General features: G+C 42.7%; 1 protein-coding gene across 10 annotated transcripts in view; it reads right to left on the bottom strand.

Moving 5' to 3' along the window:
* Positions 1 to 13,770, bottom strand: part of depdc5 (DEP domain containing 5, GATOR1 subcomplex subunit) — a 231,917-nt gene that overhangs the window by 184,640 nt on the left and 33,507 nt on the right. For all 10 annotated transcript variants that reach the window (XR_010977295.1, XM_068055365.1, XM_068055368.1 and 7 more), the window contains 2 exons: positions 10,264 to 10,333; positions 2,786 to 2,858 (listed from right to left, as the gene is read on the bottom strand). Coding sequence is in view for 9 of the 10 variants with exons in the window: in XM_068055365.1 (XP_067911466.1) it covers positions 2,786 to 2,858; positions 10,264 to 10,333 (143 nt within the window). In the remaining variant the exon portion in view is untranslated. The remainder of the gene's footprint in view (positions 1 to 2,785; positions 2,859 to 10,263; positions 10,334 to 13,770) is intronic.

Here is a 13,770-nt window from a genome sequence, read left to right as displayed (position 1 = left end):
CAGAGTTCCTGATCATTAGATAAAAACCTTCATAACGGAAGTAGAAGATGGATAAGGGCAGGATCAGGCTCAACTATGACAATCCAAAGTCAAATAACCTGCTGTCAGTTTAGATTCACACCTGAAGACTGACCATTTGGGAAAGATATTGAAGAAACTGCCACTCATGGAACCATGAGCCAAATAAGAAACTTCTTTCAGAAAATAAGAGAATTCTTTGATGAGGTAACGACCAAGTTAGTCAGACATGATGTATCTTTAACAATTCTTTGCTTCCTCTCCTCGCTTAACTTTCCAAATGAAAGTTTATTTTGTCCCTGTTAATGGTTTCTAATAACTTCTCCACCACCGATGTTAGGCTGACAGGCCTGTATTTTCCTCGTTTATCCCTCACCCCTTTCTTGAATAATGATAACATTAGCAACCCTCCAATCCTCCATGTACAAGATGCACTGCTGCAACTTGCCAAGGCATCTTCAACAACACCTCCCAAACCCGCACCCTCAAACACTTAGAAGGAAAAGGGCAAGAAGAGCATGGGAATACCACCTCCAAGTTCCCCTCCAAGTCACACACCATCCTGACTCGGAAACATACTGCAGTTCCTTCTTCGTTGCTGGGTCAAAATCCTGGAACTCTCCCTAACGGCACTGTGGGTGTACCTACCCCACAAGGACTGCAGCAATTCAAGAAGGCAGCTCACCACCTCCTTCTCAAGGGCAATTAAGGATGGGTATAAATGCTGGCCTAGCCACAGATGTCCATATCTTATAAACAAATAAAAATAAATTGACTTTGTTATTTCTACTTTTGTTCTTTCAGCAACCTGGATGCATTCCATCCAGACTAGGTGACTTACCAACTTTCAGTAATGCTAATCTTTTCACTACGTCTTCTCTATTACTATCCTGTCCATAACTTCTGTCTCCTCCGTTAATGCAACCGTCACTTTGTGCACACAGATGTACAGTACTCATTTAATAACTTTGCCATGTCCTCTGCCCCTTAAATAGGGCTAATCTTTTCTCATAACCTCTTTTTGCCTCTCGTATTAACTTTTCAATTCTCTCTTGTACTTTCCATAATTCTCCTGGTTATTAACCGAATCTTGCTCGTGACATTTGTGATAAACCTGCTCAGCTCTCTGATTTGATGCAGCTCACCAAATGGAAGAAAACCTTTCAAAAGAAACAGGAATTTTTGAAATGAGATTTTCAGTCAGCAAACTTTCTCAGTGCAGATCTTTATTCAGACAAATAAAACCTTTTCACTCTGCAATGGCCAGTAATTTTAGTGTTAGGCACAACCCTCTCTACAAGTAAATTTCTGAAAGTTTTGTCAATTTGTCAAATGCATGCAATGGGTCAACAAATAACAAACACTGGCTAGAAAACTCAAATTACAGTTTTAACTGGCATGGCTCAGACTAATGGAATGGCAATTCCTTGCATCTACTCACCATACTTAGTCCAAGTCGAAGTTGGATTCGGCCAAGAGCACAAACACAGCCAATTCGGCACTATTTAATAATCTATCGATGAGGCCACAAAGTGGCTGGTATTAGGAATAGAAAAATGTCACACCAGCACAGCAGGAAGGGTACTCATCAAAGGTTGCATTTTTGGAGTACAGGAAGCTTCACTCGGCATATAATTGTGCTACACTGATCTTGGGAGTGTTGATGCTAACAGTGAGTAGATGAAATCGCAAGCTGATTCATTCCTCAGCAGTAAGATGCCTCATCTTCATGCCCTTTAAATAAAACCCATCATATAAAACATTGCAATAGTATATCTGGTGTGTTTTTTGAGAGCTACCCCATTGGTCCATGGTGATTACATGACTGGCTCCAATCATATACAAGTGCTTCATTGCCAAATCTTTATAGGACACCCTCTCTGACCAGATAGATGCCCTGTTGCTTTCTTCTAGGCTTCAACTTCCTGTTCCTTCCTCACCCATATATGTCGCTGTAGTTCTAGGATATGATTGGATATGCAGGCAGGACCAAGCCTCCAGATCGAATATGACAGCTGATTGAAAGACGAGAGAGAGGAACTCTTAAAGAAAGAGTCAGAGATAGACATATGACAATAGTTGAAAATGCATGAGTCACAGAGAGACACACAAATAGAAACAAGAGACAAATAGAAAGACAGGGAGAGTGAGACAGAAGGCATTTTGACCTCTGCCTCAGATTTGTATGTCAAGAATCTGCTCACCAAACTGCAAATCAAAGCTACCACTTTAAGAAACTCTCCACTTGATGTGGGAGCTATGACAGCTATTCTGTCTGTTAGCTAAGCTCACCTCAGCTGGGTGTATTGGATGAAGACCGTTCTAACATTGAAGGTACAAGCTACAATGGAATGTGTCAAGTAGCCTCCATTGTCTCAAAACTGATGTGGTACGTGGGAATACACAGCTCCCAGATGGTTGACTCACCAATTCCAACCAATTGCCATGAACAACATCCCAGTTGCTGGGCTCTCTCTATGGAACTCTGAACCAAATTTATCTTCATAACAGCATCATACAAATTAAACCAAAATACCATCGACGCCAAATGGATAAATACCTCAAAACCTCACACCCACGATAGACTGAAAGCAGAAATAAAGAAGATCCGTTACTGCTCAGTCAGAAGTTCTGACCTCCTAGACACTTTTGGTTGGGCATTGCTTCTTCCCGTAACCAACAGCGGAGAGCCAAAATGGCTCAGATTTCATTCAGGAAATTGTATCTACCTGGAGTGGGTGGGAAAGAAAAATCAAACAAAACTCACTTATAAAAGTCTTCATAGAATCTTCCCTCATGATCCTGTTGAATGGAGGGTCGGTAACTCTCAGGAAACTCATCTGTAACAAACACAATTGGCCTGTGAGCACAGATTGTGCCAAAATACAAGTCATACCTTGTTACATCATTCTCAGGAGAGTGCTGTCACAACTACAGAGGAACAGAGGGGTGAAGCAGCCCAAGTTATGAATGTCCCCATAAATAAAATCAGTGTGCTTTCTGCCCTATAATAACAACAACAACTTTCATTTACTTGGTGCTGTACAGGAGCACTATAAAGTACAATTTGACACCGAACCACATATGGTGATATTAGGGCAGATGGCCAAAAGCTTGGTCAAAGAGGTAGAATTTAAAGGAGCATCTTCTCCTCTTTTTCAGCTCTGTTACAATGAGAAGAACCCAATTCAATATTTGTCCCATTAAAACTGCTAACAATGAGGGCAATGGTAGAACCTAAATTGATTAAATTAAGAAAGAGGAAGGGAAATTGTGAAACTTTTTGCTGTGCATTACATTTTTTTAAATTCGTTCATGGGATGTGGGCGTCGCTGGCTAGGCCAGCATTTAATGCCCATCCCGAATTGCCCTTGAGAAGCTGAGTAGCTTGCTAGGCCATTTCAGAGGGCATTTAAGAGTCAACCACATTGCTGTGGGTCTGGAGTCACATGTAGGCAGATTTCCTTCCCTAAAGGACATTAGTGAACCAGATGGGTTTTTACAACAACTGACAATGGTTTCATGGTTACCATTAGATTAGATTTTTAATTCCAGATTTATGAATTGAATTCAAATTTCACCATCTGCCATGGTGGGATTCAAACCCATGTCCCCAGAGCATTAGCCTGGGCCTGTGGATTACTATTCGTGACATTATCACTTGCCACCAAACAGATTGAGATGGAGGGGACCCGCAGACTGTTCAGATGGAAATGCTAGAAGAACCGGACAAAACACTGGGTGATTTTAACTATCCCAAGATAGACTTGTACAAAAGGCATGCTTATGGTCAAAGTGGGGAAAAGCTGTTTAGAATGTATCCAGGACTGCTTTCTAACACAGCGTGATTTTAATCCGACAAAAAAGGCAGTTTTTGAGCTATGAAGTGGGCTCAATAACTAACGTGACATTGGAGAACAGCTAGGAAATAAAAATCACAACACAGTTAGGTCCAATGTATAAACAAAAAAAGAATAATGAAGAATTCAAAAGAAAGATGTTGGACTAGAAAAAAGGCAAAATTCAACAAGATACAAAAGGAACATGGTTCAAAGCAACTGGGCTGAAAAGTTAGCAAATGGGCCAACAAATCAGCAGTGGAAAATCTTCCAACATGAGTACTTTATCCATCTCATGTAAAGGAAAAAGAGACTGCATCAAAAGATGGTGTTCCATAGATAAATGGAGAGATTAAACTTAAGCAAGCTTAAAAGAGAGGCATATGAAAAAAACTAGGGTTTAACAATTCTAAACAAATCATCAGGAATATAGAAAGTGCAGTGGGGAAGGAGAGAGGAAGATTGAAAGGGAATGTTAAAAAAAGCTACTGGAGAATATTAAAAGGTAAGGTTTTCTTTTATAAAGAGTAAAAGAATAGAACGGGAGGGGAGGACCATGCAGGGTTGAAGGAAGGAGTCCAGCTGTGGAGGGTAAAGTTCTGGCAGAGATATCAAATGAAGATTTGGCATCCGTTTTTACAAGTGATGGTGAGCATGTAAGTGTATTAAAAGAAGAAAATGAACAACTGTAGAAAAGATTTGGTTCAAAACTCAACAGAACTCGAGGTGGATAATTCACCAGGTCCTGATAGTGGCACATTGGACCGTTGAAAGAAGTCAAAGAGGCAGCAGAAGCTCTAGTTACTTTTTAATTTCTCCTTCTATATTCAAATCGTGTCATTGAACTGTGAAAGAGCCAATGTAACACCTTTGTGCAAGAAAGGCAAGAAGAATAAACCGAACAACTATAGGCCAATTAGTCCAACGTCTGCTGTGGGCACACATTTAGAATTCATGACTCAAGATATAATGAGTGAGCATTTAGAAATGCATGTGGTAATCAATGAAGGTCAACAGAAAGGCAAGGCATGTCTGATAAATATAGTAGAGCTTTTTGAAGAAGTGACTGATTAACTAGGTGGAATTTGGTAGATGTAACTCATGGATTATCAGAAGACATTTGATAAGATTTTATTTTTTTATTTTATTTTATTTAGAGATACAGCACTGAAACAGGCCCTTCGGCCCACCAAGTCTACGCCGACCAACAACCACCCATTTATACTAATCCTACATTAACCCCATATTCCCTACCACACCCCCACCATTCTCCTACCACCTACCTACACTAGGGGCAATTTACCATGGCCAATTTACCTATCAACTTCACAAAAAATCAGGCATAAGGAATAAAAAATATAGCAGTGTAGATGCAAAGTTAGTTGACAGAAAGGAAACAAAGTTAAGGGAAATGGATTGGGGAATAGTTGAAAGTGCTGTATCCCAGGGTTTGGTGTTGAGTTCACTTTTACCTTTGTTATAGATTAATGATTTGGACTTGGTTATAGGGAATTCAATATTGAAATTTACTGATGACACAAAAGTAGGGGCTGGGTAAACAGTGGGAGAACTGTAAATAACTTCAGAAAGGCAGACAGGTTAACAGAATTGGTAGACAGGCATTGGATGCAATTTGATGTGGATCAGTGTGAGGCATAACATTCTAGCAGGAAAGACAAGGAATTGAGAGTATGCACTCAATGGGAAGATACCAAAGGATGTGGATTAACAGAGAGACCTCATTTCAGGAAAGTGCGAATGTAGGTTGATAAAGGCATATAGCATTTTGGGTTCCATAAGCAGTGGCATAGAATGCAAGCGGAAAGATTGTGGGCATAACATTATAGAATGGACATTAAAGCTAAAGAGTAGTGTGGATTCACCAGGGTGATGCAAAAGGCAGAGCTAGAACGAAGAGGGAAGACTCGGGATAACTATTTCCACAGTAGCAAAGATGGCAAAGGTAGATTTATTATACGTTTTTAAAATAATGACGTTTTTATACAGTGAATAAGAAAAGTTAATTTCCTCTGTGATAGCGAAGCGAGGAATAGGGAGAGAGAGGAGTTGAACACGTGGCTGCAGGGATGGTGCAGGAGGGAGGGTTTTGGTTTCCTGGATAATTGGGGCTCTTTCTGGGGTAGGTGGGACCTCTACAAACAGGATGGTCTTCACCTGAACCAGAGGGGTACCAATATCCTGGGGGGGAGGTTTGCTAGTGCTCTTCGGGGGGGTTTAAACTAATTCAGCAGGGGAATGGGAACCTAAATTGTAGTGCCAGTGCACAGGATGTTGAGAGTAGTGAGGTCAGGGATATGGTTACAAGGATGCAAGAGGGCACTGGCAAGCAAGAACCTGGTTTAAAGTGTGTCTATTTCAACGCCAGGAGCATCCGGAATAAGGTGGGTGAGCTTGCAGCATGGGTTGGTACCTGGGATCCTGATGTTGTGGCCATTTCGGAGACATGGGTAGAGCAGGGGCAGGAATGGATGTTGCAGATTCCGGGATTTAGATGTTTCAGTAAGAACAGAGAAGATGGTAAAAGAGGGGGGGGGTGTGGCATTGTTAATCAAGGAGAGTATTACAGCGACAGAAAGGACGTTTGAGGACTCGTCTACTGAGGTAGTATGGGCTGAGGTTAGAAACAGGAGAGGTGAGGTTACCCTGTTGGGAGTCTTTTATAGACCTCCGAATAGTTCCAGAGATGTAGAGGAAAGGATAGCGAAGATGATTCTCGACAGGGGTGAGAGTAACAGGGTAGTTGTTATGGGGGACTTTAACTTTCCAAATATCGACTGGAAATACTATAGTTCGAGTACTTTAGATGGGTCAGTTTTTGTCCAGTGTGTGCAGGAGGGTTTTCTGACATAGTATGTAGACAGGCCAACCAGGGGCGATGCCACATTGGATTCGGTACTGGGAAATGAACCCGGCCAGGTGTTAGATTTAGATGTAGGTGAGCACTTTGGTGATAGTGATCACAATTCGGTTAGGTTTACCTTAGCGATGGGCAGGGACAAGTATATACCGCAGGGCAAGAATTATAACTGGGGGAAAGGAAATTATGATGCGATTAGGCAAGATTTAGGATGCGTAGGATGGGGAAGGAAACTGCAGGGGATGGGAACAATCGAAATGTGGAGCTTATTCAAGGAGCAGCTACTGCGTGTCCTTGATAAGTATGTACCTGTGAGGCAGGGAGGAAGTTGTCGTGCGAGGGAGCCGTGGTTTACTAAAGAAGTTGAAGCGCTTGTCAAGAGGAAGAAGAAGGCTTATGTTAGGATGAGACGTGAAGGCTCAGTTAGGGCGCTTGAGAGCTACAAGCTAGCCAGGAAGGATCTAAAGGGAGAGCTAAGAAGAGCAAGGAGAGGACACGAGAAGTCATTGGTGGATCGGATCAGGGAAAACCCTAAGGCTTTCTATAGGTATATCAGGAATAAAAGAATGACTAGAGTTAGATTAGGGCCAATCAAGGATAGTAGTGGGAAGTTGTGTGTGGAATCAGTGGAGGTAGGGGAAGTGTTAAATGAATATTTTGCGTCAGTATTTACAGTAGAGAAAGAAAATGTTGTTGAGAATACTGAGATTCAGGCTACGAGGCTAGATGGGATTGAGGTTCACAAGGAGGAGGTGTTAGCAATTTTGGAAAGTGTGAAAATAGATAAGTCCCCTGGGCCAGATGGGATTTATCCTAGGATTCTCTGGGAAGCTAGGGAGGAGATTGCAGAGCCTTTGTCCTTGATCTTTATGTCGTCATTGTCGACAGGAATAGTGCCGGAAGACTGGAGGATTGCAAATGTTGTCCCCTTGTTCAAGAAGGGGAGTAGAGACAGCCCTGGTAATTATAGACCTGTGAGCCTTACTTCGGTTGTGGGTAAAATGTTGGAAAAGGTTATAAGAGACAGGATTTATAATCATCTTGAAAAGAATAAGTACATTAGAGATAGTCAGCACGGTTTTGTGACGGGTAGGTCGTGCCTCACAAACCTTATTGAGTTTTTCGAGAAGGTGACCAAACAGGTGGATGAGGGTAAAGCAGTGGATGTGGTGTATATGGATTTCAGTAAGGCGTTTGATAAGGTTCCCCATGGTAGGCTATTGCAGAAAATACGGAAGTATGGGGTTGAAGGCGATTTAGAGCTTTGGATCAGAAATTGGCTAGCTGAAAGAAGACAGAGGGTGGTGGTTGATGGCAAATGTTCATCCTGGAGTTTAGTTACTAGTGGTGTACCGCAAGGATTTGTTTTGGGGCCACTGCTGTTTGTCATTTTTATAAATGACCTGGAAGAGGGTGTAGAAGGGTGGGTTAGTAAATTTGCAGATGACACTAAGGTCGGTGGAGTTGTGGATAGTGCCGAAGGATGTTGTAGGGTACAGAGAGACATAGATAGGCTGCAGAGCTGGGCTGAGAGATGGCAAATGGAGTTTAATGCGGAAAAGTGTGAGGTGATTCACTTTGGAAGGAGTAACAGGAATGCAGAGTACTGGGCTAATGGGAAGATTCTTGGTAGTGTAGATGAACAGAGAGATCTTGGTGTCCAGGTGCATAAATCCCTGAAGGTTGCTAACCAGGTTAATAGGGCTGTTAAGAAGGCATATGGTGTGTTAGCTTTTATTAGTAGGGGGTTCGAGTTTCGCAGCCACGAGGTCAGCTGCAGCTGTACAAAACTCTGGTGAGACCGCACCTGGAGTATTGCGTGCAGTTCTGGTCACCGCATTATAGGAAGGATGTGGAAGCTATGGAAAGGGTGCAGAGGAGATTTACTAGGATGTTGACTGGTATGGAGGGAAGGTCTTACGAGGAAAGGCTGAGGGACTTGAGGTTGTTTTCGTTGGAGAGAAGGAGGAGGAGAGGTGACTTAATAGAGACATATAAGATAATCAGAGGGTTAGATAGGGTGGATAGTGAGCGTCTTTTTCCTCGGATGGTGATGGCAAACACGAGGGGACATAGCTTCAAGTTGAGGGGTGATAGATATAGGACAGATGTGAGAGGTAGTTTCTTTACTCAGAGAGTAGTAAGGGCGTGGAACGCCCTGCCTGCAGCAGTAGTAGATTCGCCAACTTTAAGGGCATTTAAGTGGACATTGGATAGACACATGGATGAAAATGGAATAGTGTAGGTCAGATGGTTTCACAGGTCGGCGCAACATCGAGGGCCGAAGGGCCTGTACTGCGCTGTAATGTTCTAATTCTAATTCTCTCTGTGGAGAACAAATGACAAGAGGTCATGAATTTGAAATTGCCACTAAGAAAATGAGGAGAGGTAGGAGAAATGTATTTTCACCACAGGTTGTTAGAGTTAAATGTTTTATCACAGGGAGTGGTTGAGACAGAGACCACTGCATCTTTTAAGAGAGAATTGGATAAATATTTGAAGCAGGCAGGGGAAGATACAGGGCTATGGGGATAGAGCATGGTAGTGGGATTACTTTTGGATTGCTAATCCTAAAAAGGGCTGACACAAACATGATGGGCTAAATTACCTCCTTCTGTGCTATAAACTTCTATGGTTCTATAGCTGGACTCCTCCTGCCCTCAAGATTCCAACTGGCATGGAGTATATGAATTTTCTTTCTACACTTTCCTATTTTCTTTCCTAGTCTCTGCTCCTTTCTGGTCTTTGATGGTGCTGGTTGGAAAGGGAATGATGGCTAGGACATTGAGAGAACTTCCTCCCTTCAAATAGTGTCATGGATTCTCTATATATACCCGAACAGGCAGACAGAACCTCAGTTTAAAGCCTCACCAGAAAGACAGTATATCTGACAATGTAGTTCTCCCTCAGTATCAACATGGATTACAGGCTTGAACAACTGAGCCTTGTAGACATACAAAGTTGAGGTATATAGCTTACTGCTATCAACTGTGGTAGTAGCTTTGGATGTGGAGCATTTTTAAAAAGCAAAGACATTTTTGCTCATTGTGCTCCAGTTTGTGACGATGAAAAAAGTATTAGAGATTCCAAAACTTTTGAATGAATTTACCCAGAACACTGATTATTTTCTTCATGCCCATACCAAATATAATGAACTGTAAATACAGCTAAATTGATCAAAGATTTAGGCTTCGTACTGGAAAAGTAGTTTTATAGAGCTAGAAGCAATTTAATTTTGTGCTTGAATCAATTATGGATTTCTCTGCAGTTTTTAGTTTAGGTTTTAGTTTAGGCAGGCATCAAGATCGGCGCAGACTTGGAGGGCCGAATGGCCTGTTCCTGTGCTGTACTGTTCTTTGTTCTTTAACTCCCAAGGTTGCAGCATATTATAACCAACAGCACCATTAGTGTGGCTTCCTGGGCTAAACTACTATTATAACATCCAATGACAAAAGCATATTTCATGCAATCTTTGGTCATTTCTTGATTCAGAGACTCACAATACCAGTGACTAAAGGACAAACTCACCCACTGACTTGGCATCATAGAAAGTTCTGGAAAACAAAACCACTGTCACTTCATGGCTGCAATTCTTATCCTAAAATTAAAATGGAGGAAAAAGAGAAATTTTAAATTGCAATCTTGTTTGATAGGACACAAAATGTGGAATAAATATGTACAGCAAGATCATACACATTTGAATATCTTATTCAATATTTCCATTTCTACTGCTGCATGATTAAGCATACTCGGTGAGGAGTTGTCCAATATTTTCATGCTACAGAACGTAAGAAATAGGAGCAGGAGTAGGCCATTTGACCCTTCAAGCCTGCTCCACCATTCAATTAAACCATGGCTAATCTTCTACTTCAACTCCACCTTCCCGCACCATCCCATATCCAATAATTCCCTTAGTATTCAAAAATCTATCAATCTCTGTCTTGAGCATATTCATGGCTGAGCATCCACATCTCTCTGGGGTAGAGAATTCAAAAGATACGCAACACTTTGAGTGAAGAAATTTCTCATCTCTGTCCTAAATCGGCAATCCCTTATTCTAAGACCATGACCCTTCGTTCGAGACTCCCCAACCAGGGGAAATTTCCTCCCAGCATCTATCCTAACAAGGCCTTTAAGAATTTTAGATGTTTCAATGAGATCACCTCACGTTCTTCTACATTCCTAACAGGTTAAGCACAGTTTACTCAATCTTTCCTCATAGGACAATCCACTCATCCCAAGAATCAGTCTAGTGAACCTTTGTTGCACTCCCTCCAAGTCAAATATATCCTTCCTTAGGTAAGTAAACTAAAACTATACACAGTACTCAAGGGGTGGTCTCACCAAGGCCCTATACAATTGCAGGAAGATTTCTTCACTCATCCTCTAATCTCTTTGTAATAAAGGCTAACATACCATTTGCCTTCCTAATTAACTGTGTGATTCATGTACAAGGAAATCCAAGTCCCACTGAATATCAACATTTCCCAGTCTCTCACCATTTACAAAATAATCTGCTTTTCTATTTTTCCTTCCATAGTGGATAACTTCAAGCTCTGCAGTCCTGCCAATCCAGTCATGAATGGTGGTGGACAATTAAACAACTAACTAGAGGAGGAGGAGGCTCCACAAACATCCCCATCCTCAATGATGGAGGAGCCCAACACATCAGTGCAAAAGAAAAGACTGACGTATTTGTGATCATCTTCAGGCAGAAGGGCCGAGTGGATGATCCATCGCGGCCTCCACCTGGAGATCCCCATGATCACAGATGCCAGTCTTCAGCCAATTCGACTTACTCCACATGATATCAAGAAATGGCAGAAGGCACTAGATATCGCAAAGGCTATGGGTCCTGACAACATTCCGGCTGTAGTATTGAAGACTTGTGCTGCAGAACTAGCTACACCCCTAGCCAAGCTTTCCAGTACAGCTACAACACTGGCATCTACCTGACAACATGGAAACTGCCAAGTTATGTCCTGTACACAAAAAGTAGGACGAATCTAATTCACCCAATTAGGACCCCATCAGCCTGCCCTCAATCATTAGAAAAGTGATGGAAGGTGTCATTGGCATTGCTATCAAGTGGCACTTGCTCAGTGACGCTCAGTTTGGGTTCCAACTGGGCCACTTGGCTCCTGACCTCATTATAGCCTTGGTCCAAACATGGACAAAAGAGCTGAACTCAAGAGGTGAGGTGAGAATTATTGCCCTGGATATCAAGGCAATACTTGCCCGAGTGTGGCATCAAGGGGCCCTAGTAAAACTGCGTTCAGTGGGAATTGGGGAAAACGCTCCTGTAGTTGGAGTCATACCTAGCACAAAGGAAGATGGTTGTGGTTGTTGGAGGGCAAACATCTCAGCCCCAAGATATTGCTGCAGAAGTTCTTCAGGGTAGTGTCCTAGGCCAAACCATCTTCAGATGCTTCATCAATGACCTTCCTTCCATCATAAGGTCAGAAGGGGGATGTTTGCTGATGACTGTACGATGTTCAGTACCATTTGCAACTGCTTAGACACTGAAGCAGTTTGTGTCCATATGCAGCAAGACCTGGACAACATTCAGGCTTGGGCTAATAAGTGGCGAGTAACATTCGCGCCACACAAGTGCCAGGCAATGACCATCTCCAACAAGAGAGAATCTAACTCTCTTCCCTTGACATTCAACGGCATTATCGTCACTGAATCACCCACTATCAACATCCTGCGGTTACCATTGACCAGAAACTGAACTGAACCAATCACATAAATACTATGGCTACAAGAGCAGGTCAGAGACTGGGAATTTTGTGGCGAGTAACTCACTTCCTGACTTCTCAAAGCCTGTCCACCATCCACAAGGCACAAGTCAGGAATGTGATGGAATACTCTCCAATTGCCTGGATGGGTGCGGCTCCAACAACACTCAAGAAACTTGACACCATCCAGGACAAAGCAGCTTGAATGGCACCCCATCTACCACCTTCAACATTCACTCTCTCCACTACCGACACACAGTGGCAGCAGTGTGTACCACATACAAATGCAATGCAGCAACTCACCACACTGCCTTCGACAGCACCTTCCAAACCTGCGAACTCTTTCACCTAGGACAAGATGCATAGGGACACCACCATCTGCATGTTCCCTCCAAGTCGGCACTGTGGGGCGGCACAGTGGTTAGCACTGCAGCCTTACAGCTCCACGGACCCGGGTTCGATTCTGGGTACTGCCTGTGTGGAGTTTGCTCCGGGTTCCTCCCACAAGCCAAAAGACTTGCAGGTTGGTAGGTAAATTGGCCATTATAAATTGTCACTAGTATAGGTAGGTGGTAGGGAAATATAGGGACAGGTGGGGATGTTTGGTAGGAATATGGGATTAGTGTAGGATTAGTATATATGGGTGGTTGATGGTCGGCACTGACCCGGTGGGCCGAAGGGCCTGTTTCAGTGCTGTATCTCTAATCTAAGTCACCCACCATCCTGACTTGGAACTGTATTACCATTCCTTCACTGTCGCTCCATCAAAATTCAGGAAATCCCTTCTTAACACCACTGTGGGAATACCCCACCAGACGGACTGCAGTGGTCAAAGAAGGCAGCTCACCTCCACCTTCTCAAGGGCAATTAGGGATGGGCGACAAATGCTGGCCTTGCCAGTGAGACTCACATCCCACGAAACAAAAAAAAACTTGACATTTGCCCACATTATATTTCAACTGTCCACTCATCCACCCTGTCAACATCCCTTTGTAGCCTATTTCCATCCTCTTCACAGCTTACTTTCTCACCTAACTCTGCATCAGTAAACTTGGAAACGTTACACTCTGTCCCCTCATCTAAAGCATTGATATAGATTGTAAATAGCTGAGGCCCATGCTCTGATCCTTGCAGTACCCCACTAGTTACAACCTGCCAATTTGAAAATGACCTGTTTATTCCTACTCTCTGTTTTCTGTCTGTTAACCAATCCTCAATCACTGCGAATATGTTCACCCAATCCCACGAGCCTAATTTTGTGTAATAATTTCTTGTGTGGCATCTTATCAAATGC

The sequence above is a fragment of the Heterodontus francisci genome, chromosome 23, assembly GCF_036365525.1.
Source record: "Heterodontus francisci isolate sHetFra1 chromosome 23, sHetFra1.hap1, whole genome shotgun sequence".
NCBI classification, from domain to species: Eukaryota; Metazoa; Chordata; class Chondrichthyes; order Heterodontiformes; family Heterodontidae; genus Heterodontus; species Heterodontus francisci.
The sequence above is the reverse complement of the archived record's forward strand: the minus strand, read 5'-3'. Positions and strand labels throughout refer to the sequence as shown.